This window comes from Fusarium verticillioides, chromosome 4 (assembly GCF_000149555.1).
Source record: "Fusarium verticillioides 7600 chromosome 4, whole genome shotgun sequence".
Lineage (NCBI taxonomy): Eukaryota > Fungi > Ascomycota > Sordariomycetes > Hypocreales > Nectriaceae > Fusarium > Fusarium verticillioides.
The window spans coordinates 3283781-3301225 of NC_031678.1; the positions used below are offsets into that span (position 1 = coordinate 3283781).

Here is a 17445-nt window from a genome sequence, read left to right on the forward strand (position 1 = left end):
AAGCCCGTCGCCAATGGTCTTCAATTATTCTACGTCACACAGACATATTGGCTATGGCTAGGCTGCTCTGGACTTAAACTCTCCCAAGGCCGCCTGTAGTAACGCTTTCATCATGTAGAAGAAGCTTCACTGTCAACATACCAAGTTCTAAAATGGCGGCTTTTGAAGGCAAAGTGGTAAGTACTCTGTCTCCGTGCAACATTGGGCAGGAATAACACTTTAGATCGCTGTGACCGGCGCTGCCTCCGGCATGGGCCTGGCCACCGCAAAGCTCCTTGCTGAGAGGGGAGCTACAATTTCTCTAGCCGATATCAACGAAGAAGCACTCAAAAGGGCCAAAGCCTCCTTGTCGGGTGGCAAGCATATCTATCAAGTGGTAGACGTCAGCAAAAGCGACTCGGTGGACTCTTGGATTAAAGCGACTCTCAACACTTTCGGCGGCCTTCATGGTGCTGTGAACATGGCCGGTATCATTGCTGAGCCAGTGCCTCTCACCGAGTACAGCGATGAGGTCTGGGATAAGATGTTTGCAGTCAATACGCGCGGAGTGTTTAACTGCCTTCGAGCAGAGCTCGGAGCCATGTCCGCCGGTGCTAGCATTGTAAGCTTGAAGATCAACTTTTTAGATAGTTGCTGATCACCCACAGGTCTCCGCCGCCAGCGTATTTGGCCAATTTGGTGCTCCGGGGCATGTCGCATACTGCGCAAGCAAAGCAGCTGTCATCGGCCTTTCGCGTACAGCTGCGAAAGAAAATGCTCATATCAGAGTCAATTGTGTCTCGCCTGGTATGCTTGTACCCTTTACACGTCTCGATACTGGCTAACTGTGTTTAGGATCCGTGAGTACTGCTATGAATGAGCACGATGATGAAGAACACATCAAGCGCAGTCTTTCAGGGACTGTGCAGAAGAGAAGAGCTGATCCGGTCGAGGTTGCTCGGGTTATCGCGTTTTTACTCGGTGATGAGGCATCATTTGTGACTGGCGCCGTATATAATGTTGATGGTGGATGGGTATGTTAAATCTGCGTAGTCCGAGTATCTTCATGTCATCCGCTCGTTACATGGTGGAGAGTTACATCTGCTTGTGCCAAGCCGAAAATGTCTAGACATCTAGCCAACTTGGCCTGTTCTGAATTATCACAATATATAAATCAGCATTCTCACTATTTGACACTAAGTCTCCTGGATTGATGGTATTCCTTCGTTACTTTAAGTAAGGTATCGGAACCCAGATCCTGGGAGATGTCGTCCAGCAGCTTCTTCTTCAGCCTCCTTGAGTTCCAACTTCCGGTTGGCACGCTTCAAAACGAAATGAAGAGCAATACTGGCAATGTTAGCGATTGTAGCCATGGCGACGTTGACGCTGAAAGCAAGGATGAAACGCGGCTCGGCGCCATTGGGGTACAGGAAGGATCCATAGATACTGCAGATAGTCGCTAGCGCGTTGTTGAATGCCAGCGCCGCAGCTCGTTTAGACACAGGGCAGAAGTTGGTGTTGGCAGTCCATACCATGGACATGTTGAAGCCGGAGTAGATACCAGGCAGTATGATCATGTCGCCGAAGTATCGAGGGCTAATACCAGTGGTAGACGTTGAGATGGCGAAGCCTGCGAGTACAGAGGCAATAGACAAACTAGTGTGCCAGAAGCGCTCTTGAATTCTGTCGGCGTTCCATGCGACTACCGCACAAACGATGCACGCCAGCAGGTATGGAGGTGCGGTGAGTAAAAGAGTAGTTATCCTGTCCTTTCTCATGCTCTTCACAATCGTAGGGAAGAAGCTATTGATGGCGGTGGCATTAGCAGCACCATGGCATACAACAATTAAGATCCAGTTCTTGGGGTCTTGGAGAAGCAGCTTGAAACCATGGAAGAGAGATTGCTGGTCGCCTGCTGTCCAATCCTGTTCACCAGCAGCATCAACCTCCATACGCCACAGATCAATGGCACGTTCCTATTCAGTGAGCCACTTGGTTGTTGCTGGAAAGTCCGGGAGAATCCAGTAGCAGCAGAAGGCGATGACAACAGTAGCTGAACCTCCTAGGATGAAGATCCATCGCCAGGCCAGGAGTCCACCAACAACGTTCATCCCGTCAATGATGCCAGCGGCGATCAGTCCAGAGAAGGCGCCAGAATTTAGAGATCCTGAGTAGAAGATCTCAGTTCGAACGCCCAGTTCCTTTCGCACATACCAGGCACTCAGAGTTGCCATGGCGCCAGGATGAAAGCTGCTTCGACGAAGCCGAGAAGGTAGCGAACTGCAGTAAGTGCGCCGAAGCTATGGACAACTCCGGTGAATGCGTATATAGCACCCTTTTTCAGTCAGTTTTGCTGTTAAGCTTGGGCATCCGGGGAATAACACACCCATCCGATGATGCAAGCCGTAAGGTAGGAGGCTGGCTTTCCGATTTTGTTCAACAGCATGTTGGAAGGAACTTGCATAAGAACATAGCCGACGAAAATAACAGACACAGCAGTCTACAATGATCAGAACAGTCACTTGAACATTGTCCGTGTTTCGTACCTGGAATTCATTGCCCTTCAATCCCAGATCCTCCTCTAATCCTCCAAATCGAGCTGCTCCAATAGCATTCCTGTGTCGTCAGCGTCGATGTTAACCTTGAGATATCAGGCATCTTACCTATCCAGATAGTTCATGATATAGATCAGGATCATGCAAGGAAGCAGACTCAGGTCGATCTTGCGCCTGAGACACTTCTCCAGAGCCGTGAGTTCCTCATCAGAAAAGGGTTGAAGAGCTTCAGGTTTAGGAGATATGACTTGCCCCTGACTCTTGGAGTCGCAGGACTCATTTTCTTCCGTGCTGGTGGGAGGCTTCTTCTCGATATCTATGCTGTTACACATCCTGCTGTTGAATGAAATAGGAGTTGTTGCCCTGAATGCTGACAAGCTGTTCGACCCCGACTGGCATCGCTCGTCTTTATACATTTCGAATGCATACAAACCCATTGGTGTCTTATCAGCCTGGAGAACTTCCCCAGACTCTGTGTAGTCGCTTGGCATGGGGTAGCCTTGTGGGAGACGCTACAAAGACGATAGTGAGATAGGACAAGGAACTTGTCGTCGGCTCGGTAGGCAGATAGGCCGTTAGGAGGAAGCTGATTCCCTGGACTTTATGTTGTTCTGGAGTACCATACGGGGAACCCTTGGCTCAACCACGAGATAGGCAAGTTTAGGGAATCGAAGGTTTTGCTTCGGCTCGGTAACGAAAGCGACCGTTAGCGTTGCAACTTATCTTAGTTCCCCGGATTTTCCACAGGCTTTGCCATGATACGGGCCAGCCGTGATTAAACATTTAGCTTCAAGACCTCGTATCTCTGTTTTCAGATAAGACTATTACGATGTCTGTTACCAACTTATCACTGAGAATATCCCAGGACCTCGGTACTCTTTACCTCTTTGTATATTTGCAGTACATTAAGGGAATTAAGCGAGACGGTGCTGAACATGCTCATGAAAAGACTAAAGTTTGCTAAAGATAGCGCGTTCCAGCAAACTGGATGATCACCCCGCATCACGATATCAAAATTTTGGAGTCATTCACGACACTTTTAGCTTACTCCTCCTCCCCATTAGCTAGATTTGGCCTTTTATGAAAAATTAAGTAAGTCACCATGTCTGACGTTAAACCTGGGGTCTTGTCTGTCTCCAAGTCGGTAATTGTGGGTTGGTGAGGAGTAGACAGCAGAGTTCGGCTGCATAAGCACGTCAGCCGACCAAACTTTGCATCAGATCAAATCTCAATCAACAACTGAGTTCATACCGTTCATGGACTAGGCGGATTTCACTTCTGGGTGTCAGTGTGCCCGACACGTTGCCTGACAAGGACCTGGACCTGGCATACGCATGTACATCAAGGTCAAGATGCAGGGACGCACAGTGGTTGCTTTCATATTAACTATAACCACTAAGTTAGATCAAAGGTGCATGCAGCTTGTTATGATCTGCTCTTCTCCTGCGTCATTATCTACGTGTCATAATCCAGTGAGTGATCCTTGGGACTGTCGGCCGCTAATGCAGTGGAAGCCGACCTGCTTCTAGGTGACAAACAGACCAATCGTGCGACGTCAAATTCATGTTCGGCCCCGCTAATGCGCTCCAGCCAATGCTCTCCACCAAGTCTTCAATTGCTGTTTGTCTGATGTTCGACGATGCTTTTCCAGCCCCCAATTCCCCAAGCACTTGGTGGGGGGGCGTTTCTTCCCAGAACTTCATAGCCAGGGCATATGCACAGAAAGATACCTATCACAACGGTCGCTAGCGAGTAGAGCTTGTATAACGATCCTCCTTGCAAGTCATGGGCAGATTCAAGGGTCGAAGCACAGTAGCATGTACAGTTTGTCACTCTCAGAAGCTGAAGTGCGACGGCGGTAAGCAGGCTGCTCATTTTTATGTTTAACACATGTACTGATAGAACGAGCTCATCCATGTGGACGCTGCGCTCGTCGCCAACGAGACTGCGTATACCCTGTGAAGACTACATACGTGACCGTACCAGAAGCCTACCTTCGGGGCCTTGAGAGAGCAGCTGTAGGCTCTCGACCATCGTCATCCTTCACTCCCAGCTTCGCAGATGATGTACCAGAATATTCTAGACAGTCCCAGAGCCCTTCGGATCCGGGTACCTCGACTAGAAGCAGAGTCGCAGCTCGGGCTCTCATATCAGATGACTGCAGTGCAGAACGTTTCGTCTACGACCTCCGGCAGATGGCATTGCCTGAGAGTCCCGATGGCCTTCAGCAACAAGGTAGATACTCATATGCGGTACTTAAATCGGAGTTGATAGGTATATATCTCCAACTTTGGCAGCAGGAAAATTCTGGAGTCTAATCTTGCTCAGAGCCCAGGATAGTGATAAAGCTCCCATCAGCGCCACTGACTATGAAGCTACTGGACACCTTTGAAGAGGTATTTTGCGATCACCATTGGTTCCTCCGAAGAGACTTTAGAGAACGAGTCCAGCTACTATTCACAGATCTTAGGACGCAATCACAAGATAGAAGCTGACTTTCAAGGGCGTCTCTTGTTTTTACCCTAGCTACAACTTTCATGTATGGATCGCAGCCTTCGGGTGAGATTGCGACAGAACAGGCTGAAACCCCAACACCTCCCGGATCAGACATGTTTGAATAAGCTGTTGCTTTGCTATACGTCTCATCAGAGGAGCCTACAACAGAAGATGTCGAGGCGTTGAATCTTATGGTAAGCGGTCAGTTGCGACAGGTTTCAGATCTGGAAACTATGCTATTCGAGCTATGGCCGTGCTTCGATACATTGCGGTCTTGGAAGGAGAAGGTACCTTCATATATCTCATTTGACTTCAAAAGTGGCGTACCGGAGGAAATGAGCCAGCGATCATGCGCTCGCGGACTTGCATCACTTTACTTGAGATACCACCTGGTAGGTCTCTAGTCAACCTTCCGAGGTCATTTGTTGACGTCAATAGTGTTTCACGGTACTACTTCGACCTTTCTTCTCCAAGAAGCTTTCTCTCAGGTTGCAAGGAGTTGATTCTGACCACCTCGAATCGAAACTAAATGCAACAATGCGCCAGCGAATCAAGGTACTGGCCAAGGAAGGCCACGATGCAGCAAGGAATAATTGTAAGATACTAACAGACCTCTTCAATCGTGGTAAACATGGCAAGCACTTTAACAGGCCTTGATCCAGTGGCAATATAAATCCTAACTTTTCGATCAGCGCGATTCGGTTATTGGGACTCAGTGCACGTTTCAGTAGCCTCTCCATCATCTCTATTGCGAAGGCTATCGCTCCCGAGCTTGCCGAAACCTCGGAGCTTAATGATGAGTATCTCTATACCCAATGCCGCCTCATTTTGAAGGAAATGGCCGAAGCGGGTAATCCGGCTGCCAGAGATCACAATGCCTTGCTAGCCGACTTGGACAGCATTGTCCAAATGCTCACAACCAATGAAGATGCCGGACCGATTGAAAGACCAGCAGAATTTGAGGTTCCGTCATTAGAGTTCTGCGAGAGCTTATGGTCTGATGTTGATTGGGTAGAATTCTTGAATAATTGCTCTCAGTGGGCATAAAGATAGATGTTGGAGAAAGTATGGTTGTACATGTTGAATGACTTTGTTGAGAGTTTCACAACAGAATATTTTGTCTGGCAAGCTCGGCTAAGTTAATATAGACGGACATTATATAGATAAGGCCGATACTACCCTTTCTGCATGCTTATGTTCTGAAACCACGTGGCTGACAAGTAACCTCAAAATACAACTGTGAGTCGAGATAGCTCGCGGCCGATAATGACATGGCTTGGCCTCGGGGAGAAAAAAGTTCCAGGAGCCTGACGGATGGTACGTACCATAATAAGCTCATCAAAGGTGCTTCTACAATTGGAACAGTCTTGTTGTCACTTGGGGTTGAGATCTAAGCCATTGCCTCCCCGAGCTTGATATGGCCTCAGATTTCCAGGCCGAGACCCGGCTATTGCCAGATCTGACGCTATGCCTGACGAGTGTCGAGTGGCAAATCGCTCGATTTGCTCCAACCCAGCACACCGGTCAACCGGCAATTGTCGACGGTGTACGACGCCCAGAAATGCACATACGTTGTCTCTGGGCCAAAAGGAGGGGGACGTGACAACAACGCTAATGGAGGGGCAGGAAATGTTCCCCCACAGACCGGAAATGCTGACTATCGGCTCAGTAGGGATCTGCCACGTCGGAAATCCGTCGAGTGCAAATCCCTGGTTGTAGGTAGGTATCACGACACTGCATATGTCACGCGGGCCAAATTCTCGTTCCTTTCTTTTTTCTTCGGCCGCTAAACCATCTCAGCCGATGCTGAAAAAGCTCGCATTAGCGGCCGAAGCATGGGAGGGAAGAGACCCAGTTGGTCAGCCGTATGTTAGACAGAAGGCTGTATGTCAAGTACCCGCGACTGCATCCTCTTGTAGGGCAGCCATGGGTTTTTGAGGTACCATCGACTTTGGGTTCTGTTCTCACCGGTCCATCCCGCTGAAAGCCTCACCCCGTGGACTGGAGAGAAAACCGGGTTATGTCAACAGCCTTGGGGGCCTCATTAGCAACACCGCTCATTTCTATATAGATGGTCAGCGCCCTCAGCAACAGACTTTCTCGAATCTCACGACAGAGTAGAACAAGCCAGCACAAACACTAGACTAGCAGCATCCTCATCACTTGAAACAATCTTAAAGACTGTCAGCCCAGCAGCCGACACGATGACGGTCACTCAAATCATCTCGACCGTAAGCCGCTTATCCCTACCCAACGCAACCACCTTCACGTGCTTACATTGGTCAGGTTATTCCTAGCGAGCCCAAGCCAACGAACGGCTTACTCGTCAAAGGAGCCAACAGTCACCAAGTCACCGTAACCATCGCAACAAAGCGTCTTGAAAAAGACAGTCTCGGTCAGCTTGAACTCCCAGACGATGTTCTCTACGGTATCAACACATTTCGCGCCATCGAAAACTTCCCTCTGTCAGGACGACCCATCGCCAGCTGGCCAGACTTCATCTACGCATTTGCTATGATCAAGCAAGCAGCAGCCCGTGCTAATTATGAAGTCGGTACCATCACATCTGAGCAGGCCAAAGCTATTTCGGAGGCATGCGAAGAGGTCAAAACTGGGGTCCATGACAAGCATTTTGTAGTTGACATGATGGAAGGATCCGGTGGTACTTCTACCAACATGAATGTCAATGAAGTCATCGCCAACATCGCTGCCAAGAATTCAGGCCGAGCTCTTTCCGACTACACGTTTGTTCACCCAAACGATCATGTCAACATGGGACAATCTACAAATGATGCTGTGCCATCAGCTATGAAGCTTGCTGTGTACCGTGCCATGGAGGGTGCTTTGGGTGCTCTCCAAGGGCTTGCAGACGCATTTGCTGTGAAGCGCCAGGAGTACTCGACTCTTCTCCGTCTTGGACGGACTTGTCTCCAGGATGCTCAGCCGATGACTTATGGTCAGGCTCTTGGTGCTCATGAGGCGGTCATCCGAAGACACCGACAGCACCTCAGCATGATCCGTGATTCATTTCTTGTGCTCTCCATGGGCGGCACTGCGATTGGCACTGGATTCGGCTCTAAGTCTGGATACAAGGCAGCAGTCTTCAAGTATCTTTCCTCATCGCTGGATGTTGCAGTGCAGCCATGTAGCGACGCCTTTGATGGCATGCAGAACATGGACACTTGTGCACGTCTCTCAGCCGAGCTGCGCAACACTGCCAATAGCTTGTGGAAGATCGCGAACGACATGATTCTGCTCTCTTCGGGGCCTAATGGCGGTATTGCAGAGATTACTCTCCCGCCCGTCCAGGCTGGCTCTTCCATCATGCCCGGCAAGGTCAATCCCGTCATTCCAATCGCGGTCTGTCAAGTAGCGTTAGCCATCACTGGAAATGATGCCGCTGTTTCCATGGCATGCCAACAGGGAATGTTGGAGATCAACCACTATGAGCTTTTGGTTTGCGACCGACTTTTCGACAGCATACAGCTTCTCAAGAGTGTTTCCAAGACATTCGCCAAGCGATGCGTCGAGGGCCTTGTCGCAAACAAGGAGACGTCAGAGAAGCATCTTCTTGACGCGAGTGCACTTGCAACAGCGCTTGTCCCGAGCCTTGGGTACGCCAAAGTGTCAAGCATCGTGAGATCGGCTCTGGCTGAAGAGCGCCCGTTTCTGGACGTGGTGGTAGAGCGGGGTTTGTTGAGGCAGGATGATGTTTTGGGTGTTCTGGAGCGTTCGGTTTTCATTGAGTAATTATGACGTCGATGTTAGATTTCTGTTCGCCAAGCAATGATAGACCTACAAAGAGTACAGCGAGGAATGTATTTCCTATTCAAGAAAGCCGAGATTGTATGTCTTGTGACTGATAACTACTCTATATTGAGACGCGTTGTCGTCGCGTACTATCGATAAGATATAACGCGTTAAGTTCTGAAGAAAAGGAGTGACGTCAAGATAGTCATTGTCTACTCTGCATGCGGTTAGACTGAGGCTGCTTTTTCCACGAATCAGAAATTCTGACAAGCTCCCAGACCCATCGCTATTCGCGGTTAAAACTCGCATCGAAAGTGCAACCAAAACCCAACCGTTTAAATTTAGGTTGTTTTAAATTCTCATCATGCCTGCAAGCTGTATTTGCAAGAACTTCAATGTATGCTGAGAAAAACAATTAATAATTGTATGCCCCATAGAATATCCAGCTATGTACCTGAGCTCTATTGATTATGATGTTAATTACTTGGCTGGATTCTTCTCTCTCTAGGGTAGCTCTGGTGGCTGCAAATCACTCGCATCCCGTGATATGGGTAATCCAGTCTCTGCGCTCTTTCGGGGCTCCGAGAAACCGAGCCTTTACCCGAAAGAGACGCATGCCATCATCAAGGATGAGGGTTTGGTCTTGGCGTTTTGTAGGCCAATATCCATGAGTCTTTGACGAATCCCAGTGTTGTAAAATTTGCCAAATATTTTGACAGGTCAATTGAGCCTAATGACACGATGAACGTGGACCCAAACGAGAGCGATGGAGAAGAAAACGCCGTCTCGGGAACGCGTCGAGTTCCCGAGCATAAGCTCTCTGTAAGCTGAGACCCATCGCATGCTGAGTTGTAACTTCGGATGGTACCTGACAACTGCCAGTGTGACCAGTGTAGACAAAGAAAGGTGAGTGAATGCGTGCATCTCATCAGCGCCTTCACTGACCCGTCATAGATCAAATGCGACCGTGAAAATCCTTGTGGACCGTGCCAACGAAAGAGTATTCGTTGTTCGTTCCCCACTGGCTTCAAGCCTCGAGCAAAACGTCAGCAGGTCCTGGTATCAGATGGCTAGTAAGTAGTAGTGAGAGAATTACAAGTAATCGCGCTTACAAGGTACAGTGAATCCAAACTGGACGCCATTTCGCAAAAGCTTGATCGCATAAGCCTCGCTGTCGACAACATCGCTTTTTCTCCTCAACAATTACAAGGAGGCTCGTCAGCTGCTCACACTGCCATTAGTTCACACGTCACCCCAAAATCCCATGCGAGCTCCCCGTCGTGTAATGTCAGAACAAGCCAGGAGAAAGCCCCAGAGTTCGAAGGCGATGTCACTTTGACGACACAAGCTACATTTGCGACGAACTTCTTGCAACAATTTGTTGACAGCAACCAGCCATCGCAAACGCTTCCGGAGATAAAGAGTCACTTAGACGCACTACGAAAGATATTGGCGAGCAAGGATGTCACGGCTGACGAGACGCGTCTTGTTGATACGCAACGGATATTGTCCCCTCAAGAACATGGAGGGTTTCAGCTTCCTCCTGTCAACCTGGCCATGATGGCTGTACAGAGACTGAGAGGTAATTTGTGCGACACCTGCCGTTACAAAAATACTAATACCCTCTGTAGAGTCTCCCAGGTTACAGCTATTCTGGCGCGCAGAGTTTCACAGCATCAGTCAATTTGTCGAGTATCTCATGACAGTTTACTTCGGCAAGCCTACCCTTGCTGATCTCATTGTTACCCATGTTGGCTTGGTAAGCCTATTGCACGAATGTGACAACGTCGAGACTGAACAAGTTCTCAAGAATGAGTTTGCATCTCAGGCGACGCTCTGTCGACAAAATCTGGACTCTATCCTGGCTGGTCTTCCCTTCAATATGCCCTGCACACCCGATTACATACTTGCCCTGTTTATGGCCGTAAGTTCCTCAGCAACAAGTCCCTTCGAAATGCATGCGACTAACAGAAGTCTAGTCATCCTACCATCTCGAGAATTGCCGGATTTCTATGTCCTGGAATACTCTTGCTGCGGCAGTACAGATGTGCCAGACGCTAGGCTTCACCCGTGAAAATCTCCCAAAGCCAGAGTCTGGAGAGGCAAAGCAGCGACGGGCTAAATTAATCTTCTATATCCATCTTTGCGACAAGATGCTTGCTTTGAGGCTGAGTCGGCCAGTCTTGATACGAGATGGAGAAATTACTATTAACTTTGAGGCTTTAGAAAAGGATAGGGGAGACGGACCTACCCCGATTATTGCGAAATGGGCATGGTTTTGCAGCCTTCAAGGAAGAATCTATGATATCCTCTACAGTCCGGGGTCTTTGCTTCAGCCAGATGTTGAGAGAGAGACGAATGCGAGGAGATTAGCGGCTGAGATGGAGCAGTTGTTCCAAACAAAGAGTGTGGCAGAGGTGAGCGCAGAATACATACGAGAATTGGCTGAATTCTCTAATAAACTCACAGGAGCACTTATTTGAGTCAATCGGGGCAAGTATCGGCGAAAACCAGAGCGAGGTCTTCCGCAGGACCGATAAGGTAGCATACTATTCCACGCGCTGTCTGGTATTTAGAGCAGTGAAACCTGCGTCTATGACATCCTCTGCGTTTTGCGACGAATGCCTAGAAGCAGCAAAGAATGGTCTTGAGCAACACAGGATTTGTTTGTCAATGCTCAAGAACGTTGAAGCCATCATCTTTGAGTTCTACATGCACTGGTAAGACCCCCGACCAAGACAATAGTGCTTAAACTAACCAAAGATCAGGGGTCTTATGGCGGTCCCTCTGGTGCCATTCATAGTCTTGTTTTGCCATGCTATCGAGACCTGCGACCCGACTCACTTGGAGCCGCTCGCAGCCGTGGTTGAAACAGTCGACATGATACCCCCAGATCTTCCAAATGTTTACAGAAAGCAACTTCATCTGTTCAAGCTCATGTATGAAGTCGCATGCAAGTATGTGGGCTCGAGGGCCAATAACCCTCAAGTCCAGGTGTCAGGGCGCATACCTGATACACCATTTGAGATGCTGTTCTTCGAGGCAGGAGTTCCTGTGCCCAGTCACCTGAACATGCAGACAAACCTTCAGAGCTTTAATGATGGAACACACCTTGCAAATGAGGTTAATTACGGAGGCTTACCAACAGGACAAGGGGGGAATATGGTGGAGGGTGGCTTTGACCATAACATGGAGCTGGGGAACTGGTTTGAGCAAAACCAGGAGATATTTATGATGCTAGACAACAACCAATCATAGTTTTGGACTATCATAGATAATAAAGGACCGAGAAGGCATTGGGGATAATTGGGCAGAGGCTTTGGTTTCTATAGATATCACTTGTATTATTGTGCTTCCGCCTGCCTTAGGGTTATGGAGATGAGATCAAAGGTTCGCCACTTATTAGGATATAATTAAGAGATTTTAGGAAAACTTAGAAGATATAGTCATATTTTCATAAGAAATAAGATTAGACTTAGGTTAGGATTGAGCGCGTATGGATGTAAGGATAAATTAATAACATTAGAACTCTATCTGTTGCATACATAAGAAGATTATTAGACTTAAAGGTAAATGACAAAAGAAATCCAAGCTATGCATAGTACTATACAAACGCAATGTCTTGCAACAAGAAACAGAACTATTCGTTTTTGTCCTTTCTCTTCCTAGGGACACGAGCCAACCAGTAGATAGCAACTGCAGCTGCACAGTTGAAGACAACATAAACCCAAAGTAATCCAAAGTCTCTCCAGCGATTGTCGAAGCTAACGTTAATCCCCTTCAAGAAAGTATTGGTATCTGCCATAGGACAGTATTGACACTGAGTTGTGCTGCCTGCACTCTCACCCACAAGGTACCCACCCATATTGGACATGTAATCCGACAGAAACTCCGCACATGTACCATTCACAGGCTTGAACTCCAAGATCTCGTTGCCGGCACAAGCAACAGGTGCGTTGGCAAGAGTAGTGCCGAGGAAACCCTCTACCACGTATGTGAAGGGATTGACGCGGTACATGAAGATCCAGAAACCGGGAAGGGAGTCAGGGCCAGCGAGGACACCGCAAAATGCGAACATCATGATAAAGAGAAGGTTCATGACGCCACCTGCAGTATCGGCGTTGGGAAGTCCGGCGATGATCATGTGGGCGAAGGAAGAAGCGAGTAGGAAGAACATCCAAACGTGAAGGAAGATGGTGATGCCACGAGAATGGACCTCGTTTGTGTACTCAGCGTTGCGGTAGAGGCCGATGGGGTAGTACCAGCAGATGAAGGCAAAGATACCGATGAACTAGGCGTGATGTTAGAGATGGTCCGTCTGAGGAAGTGGCATGGAGCTTACCGAGTTCCAGACTATCTCAACTGTCAGATTGGCAAACATAAATGACTGCCAAGAGTATGTTTTCGCGGGACGCTCGCGAGCCTCGTAAAGAGTCCTCTGCTCCACAAAGGCTGGCATCATTTGTTCAGCAACCTGCGAAAAGATGGTCAAGAAGATGAAAACGCCAAACATCTGATTCTGTAGACCGCGAACTGTGTTTTCGCCATCCATGACAGAAAGTCCGATGAACAAAGACTAGAAGGAGGTTAGAACCTGTAAAAGAGTAAAGAATGATGAGGTATGACTAACTGCGCCGACTGTGAGGATGGCCTTGGAGTACATATAGCCTGGACTTCTCCAGTACTGAATAAACAAACGTTTGGTGACTTCCCATAGCTGCGTGGACAGAGGAGAAGCAAACTCGTTATACTCTGAGGGGTCAGCGCCGCCTGATGTAGGTGTCGGCGACGGGTGTGACGCATTGAGAGACTGGAGCTCCTTCTGCACTGCCCTGTACTCAGGAGACTGCCTCCATGTAGCAGGCCAGTCGACATCAGTATGAGTACCCGGTGCCGCCCCAATGACCTCAAGCATATGTTCCGCTGGGTTGGCCTTGGGTGGCAGAGGCGGGCCTCCGTTGCGAGTGAAGTAGTCCATCAGGATCTGCGAATTCTGACCGATTTGACCAAAATAGACAGTCTTTCCTCCCTTCGCGAGCAGAAGGAGTCGATCGAATCGTTGGAAAAGCATAGCAGAGGGCTGATGAATGGTGCACAATATCGCCTGGCCGCTCTTGGTCAATTGCTCCATCAAGTCACAGATAGACCATGAAGTCTGACTGTCGAGTCCAGAAGTCGGCTCATCGAGGAAGAGCAAAAGCTGCGGACGTGCGACAAGCTCAACCGCGATCGTAAGTCTCTTGCGCTGTTCAACATTGAGGCCTTCACCTGGGACACCGATGATGGCATCTGCATAAGCGTCCATCCCGAGGAGCGAAAGAACTGTCTCAACATAGTCCAGTCGTTCTTGCTTGGAGTACTTGGCTGGCTGTCGAAGCATGGCGCTAAATCGTAGCGCTTCTCGTACTGTTGAGCTGGCTTGGTGCAGGTCCTGCTGAGTTACATAGCCCGTCTTTCGCTGGAACGAAGAGTCACGAGAGTGCCCATTGACAAGCATATCGCCGGACACAACACCCATGGTCACTCGACTGGCGAGGACATCTAGAAGGGTGGTTTTGCCAGCACCTGAGACACCCTGTGAATACGTTAGCAAGTCTGAATGGTCAAAGAGAAATACTAGGTTAGGGGAGTATAAGGCACTCACCATGAGAGCCGTTAAAGTCCCGGGCTTGACCCAACCATCGACATGATCCAAAATCCTGCGCGTCTCGCTCTTGATCTTGACGTCGTAGCAGACATCCTTCCAATGGAAGACGGACGTTTGCTTCTCAACCTCGACCTTTTCGCTCGACGAACTAGAAGCCTCTTGCTTCCCTGAAGGCGTGGGAACACCCGACTCTTCATCGCTGCCCCGCTTACCAGACACCTTGTGCATAGCCTCCCGGAGAAAGACCAGGACTTCACCCTTTGAGCGCTCCGAAGCGACATGCTCAGCAGTCCAGAGGTGAAGAGCCATAAAGAAAACCGTCCAAGCGATGATAATGCCAAAATTTCTCCATCGGTGACTGTTGACGAAGCCAAATGAGGCCTTGAGATAATCCTCTCCCTTGACAAATGATTGGCCAGGTATGGATCCGGGCACGTTACACACGTATTCGCCGCTTCCCAGGTTCTCATAACCAGGACCATGGGGCACAAAGTCTGAGCAGGGAAACTGTTGGCCGACAAATTCGATCAAAAATACAGTCTCCAGTCCGTAATAAACAGGATTCACCCATCGGATCCAGCCGAGCCAGTTTTGCATGTAAGCGGGCGGGATCGCAAAACCTGAATACAAGACCAATGCCAACAGGATGATGCACGCGGGCGCCAGTGCCTGCGCGATGGACTTGGTTGCAGAGCCAATGAACCGAAACATCATTGACATACAGAGGGTTATTGAGAATGATAGAAGAAGGAAAGAGAAGAAAGGGCCTGGTTCGCGGCGTAGGTTACACATGAAGTATAACGTGCAATTGAGGAGGATTGAGTTGACGACTTTGTAGGGAAGATCGGTTGCCATTGCCGAAAGGGCTTCAGCACTCGGGTGATAGAAAGCGTATCGAGACTGTTTTTCGACGACTTTACGCTTTGCATAAAGAGTCATGATCTCGAGAATGCTCGCGAACGCGTTGATGAGGACGATGAAAAATAGCAAAATGGTTCGACGGAAGAAGCTCGTGGTGTTGAAGGGGAGGTTATAGAAGATGCTTGAGATAATCAGACCCTCGAACAGGTTGCTGATAAGCATCGTGAGAGTGATGCTAGGGTCTCCGATCAACATAGTGAAGCCTCTCCAGAGGTTGATAGTATACTGCTGCAAATAGGAAAGGTTGAAGGGAGATCGTTCTCGTTGAGCAGCCGCCTGGTCGAGCCTTCGTGATTCCGAGAATTTCTGAAGATCCGGCCCGTCAAATGGGTGTTGTTCCATGTAGTAGTCGATCTCGTCGATAAGCCTCGATCGTTGCTGGCTCTGCTGCCAGGATCGTGCGAATTCGTCCGATGTTCGAGGTGGATTGGCGCCCGGGCGGATTACTCTCTCGGCTGGGTTGGTCATCGACGTCAGGAAATCGGCTGTCGTCTGTTGTTCGGGGCAAATGAAGCCGAGGTTCTCGAAGTAGGGTTGTGCCTCGCCTGTCTTTCCAAAGAAGATTTGACGGCCCTCATAAAGGACGGTGACCTTGTCAAATAGCTATGTATCAAGTTAGTCAAGAGAGCAGTCCAAAGCGAAGCTTACACTTACATCATAGGCACTCTGAGGCGCTTGGTAGATAGCGACGCAAGATGCGATGCCAAGAGTATCAGCTTGAGTGCGTAAGACGCGGCAGAACTCAACAGCGTTGGCGCTATCGAGACCGCGTGTACTGTTGTCCCAGCACTGAAGAGGGGAGTATCCCAGGGCAGCCTCGGCGATTGTGACTCTCTTCCGTTCGCCCCCGCTGATACCACGGACGTAGTCGTCTCCGACTCGTGTATTCTTGGTATGTGAAATGCCAAACATAGCCATAATAACATCGCGAAGATGCTCAGCATACTCTCGAGCCGAGGCGCCGTGGGGGAGCTTGTCCTTGGGAGGACATCGGCATCGAGCAGCAAAGTAAAGCGTATCACCGACAGTCAGATGAGGGAAATGATGGTCAACCTCAGCCGTGTAAATGGCTTCACCTCGGTAAGCCTTCTTCATCTGCTCGGGGCGGATACCCTGGTAGTTCAAGACTGTATCGTTACCAAAGTGGAAGCCATGAGTTTCACCTGCAATACTGCGAAGCAGGGTCGAGCAGCCAGAGCCTGGAGGACCGAGAACACATAACATCTCTCCAGCCTCGACGTACCCATCGACATCGCGGAGGATATCAATGCGCTGACCCTTGTCCCCAAACACCTTCCTTGCGAAACTCGCAGCCTTTAGAACGATGTTTGTCAGAGTATTCTGGAAGTCAGTCGCCTGGCCAAAGCCGTACGCGTTGAGGTTTTTGAACGCGATACCGGCGGTGCGAGGATTAATACCATCAGCAGCTTCGGTTCGGGTCTTGAAATAAGCCTTTGCCCATTTCTTGGAGTTGAAATGGGGGCTTTGTGGATCAAGAGGACCGCCATCACTCAAGGGGAACAGTGGCCCATGACCTGATGCAGCAGACTGTCTGGTGAATCTGCGCGCCAAGTCATGAATTTCCTCTTCGTACTCAGGCTCATCAGATAGGTCGTTTTTGTCCCGTGTTCTGTCACCCAATGTGCCAGAAGACATGGAAGGGGCGTCGCTAGGACGCGGATCGTTTGAAGGGTTCATCTGGCCTTGGGTCAAGCAATTTGGGTAGGTTTCTCGGAAGAAGTCTTAGATAATTGGTAATTGAATAGTGACTGCAAATGAATAATGGTGGGGATTGTTGATGTCAAGTCAGTGAGTGGCATGCATGCTTTGTGCTGGATCGTCTTATAAGTTGCAACAAGAGGCATATTAAAGACGTGGACTAAACAGATTTTTACACCGAAGAGTCACTAATTTCAAGCATAATCCTACGTAGCGACGGACACATGCCGCTCAGACATACCGACCTCGAAATTCCGTCATGATACACATCGACTTGAAGGCCGGACGGAGCGGAGGGCCGAAATAGTGGGGCCTTGCGGTATCTCGGACTGTCCGAGCACCGGACCGCTCCCTCTTTTATAGAAGACAGCGCCACAG

General features: G+C 49.2%; 8 protein-coding genes across 8 annotated transcripts; 5 read left to right on the plus strand and 3 right to left on the minus strand.

Moving 5' to 3' along the window:
• Nucleotides 1-152: 152 nt before the first annotated feature.
• FVEG_11818 (hypothetical protein) lies at nt 153-1022 on the plus strand (the record flags this gene model as incomplete). The annotated part of the gene is made up of 4 exons (XM_018901139.1): nt 153-176; nt 224-601; nt 648-786; nt 835-1022. The coding sequence occupies 4 exons, from the start codon at nt 153-155 to the stop codon at nt 1020-1022; spliced, it is 729 nt and encodes a 242-aa protein (XP_018759565.1).
• Nucleotides 1023-1211: 189 nt separating this feature from the next.
• On the minus strand, nt 1212-1931 carry FVEG_17106 (hypothetical protein; the record flags this gene model as incomplete). Its single annotated transcript, XM_018906374.1, has 1 exon — nt 1212-1931. The coding sequence occupies one exon, from the start codon at nt 1929-1931 to the stop codon at nt 1212-1214; it is 720 nt and encodes a 239-aa protein (XP_018759564.1).
• A 24-nt stretch (nt 1932-1955) lies between these two features.
• On the minus strand, nt 1956-3025 carry FVEG_17105 (hypothetical protein; the record flags this gene model as incomplete). Its single annotated transcript, XM_018906373.1, has 4 exons — nt 1956-2279; nt 2366-2479; nt 2526-2595; nt 2643-3025. 4 exons carry the CDS (start codon nt 3023-3025, stop codon nt 1956-1958), a joined length of 891 nt encoding a protein of 296 aa, XP_018759563.1.
• A 1276-nt stretch (nt 3026-4301) lies between these two features.
• FVEG_17104 (hypothetical protein) lies at nt 4302-5155 on the plus strand (the record flags this gene model as incomplete). The annotated part of the gene is made up of 3 exons (XM_018906372.1): nt 4302-4392; nt 4443-4769; nt 5061-5155. The coding sequence occupies exons 1-3, from the start codon at nt 4320-4322 to the stop codon at nt 5153-5155; spliced, it is 495 nt and encodes a 164-aa protein (XP_018759562.1). The 5' UTR covers nt 4302-4319.
• A 425-nt stretch (nt 5156-5580) lies between these two features.
• FVEG_17103 (hypothetical protein) lies at nt 5581-6122 on the plus strand. Its single transcript, XM_018906371.1, has 2 exons — nt 5581-5664; nt 5723-6122. The coding sequence occupies exon 2, from the start codon at nt 5868-5870 to the stop codon at nt 6075-6077; it is 210 nt and encodes a 69-aa protein (XP_018759561.1). The 5' UTR covers nt 5581-5664; nt 5723-5867; the 3' UTR covers nt 6078-6122.
• A 1112-nt stretch (nt 6123-7234) lies between these two features.
• On the plus strand, nt 7235-8780 carry FVEG_11816 (hypothetical protein; the record flags this gene model as incomplete). The annotated part of the gene is made up of 2 exons (XM_018901138.1): nt 7235-7261; nt 7317-8780. The coding sequence occupies 2 exons, from the start codon at nt 7235-7237 to the stop codon at nt 8778-8780; spliced, it is 1491 nt and encodes a 496-aa protein (XP_018759560.1).
• Nucleotides 8781-9521: 741 nt separating this feature from the next.
• On the plus strand, nt 9522-12038 carry FVEG_17102 (hypothetical protein; the record flags this gene model as incomplete). Its single annotated transcript, XM_018906370.1, has 8 exons — nt 9522-9602; nt 9663-9686; nt 9735-9853; nt 9902-10362; nt 10412-10704; nt 10760-11197; nt 11250-11500; nt 11549-12038. 8 exons carry the CDS (start codon nt 9522-9524, stop codon nt 12036-12038), a joined length of 2157 nt encoding a protein of 718 aa, XP_018759559.1.
• Nucleotides 12039-12420: 382 nt separating this feature from the next.
• FVEG_11813 (ATPase) lies at nt 12421-17046 on the minus strand (the record flags this gene model as incomplete). Its single annotated transcript, XM_018901137.1, has 5 exons — nt 12421-13071; nt 13123-13356; nt 13411-14355; nt 14425-15951; nt 16003-17046. 5 exons carry the CDS (start codon nt 17044-17046, stop codon nt 12421-12423), a joined length of 4401 nt encoding a protein of 1466 aa, XP_018759558.1.
• Nucleotides 17047-17445: the final 399 nt, after the last annotated feature.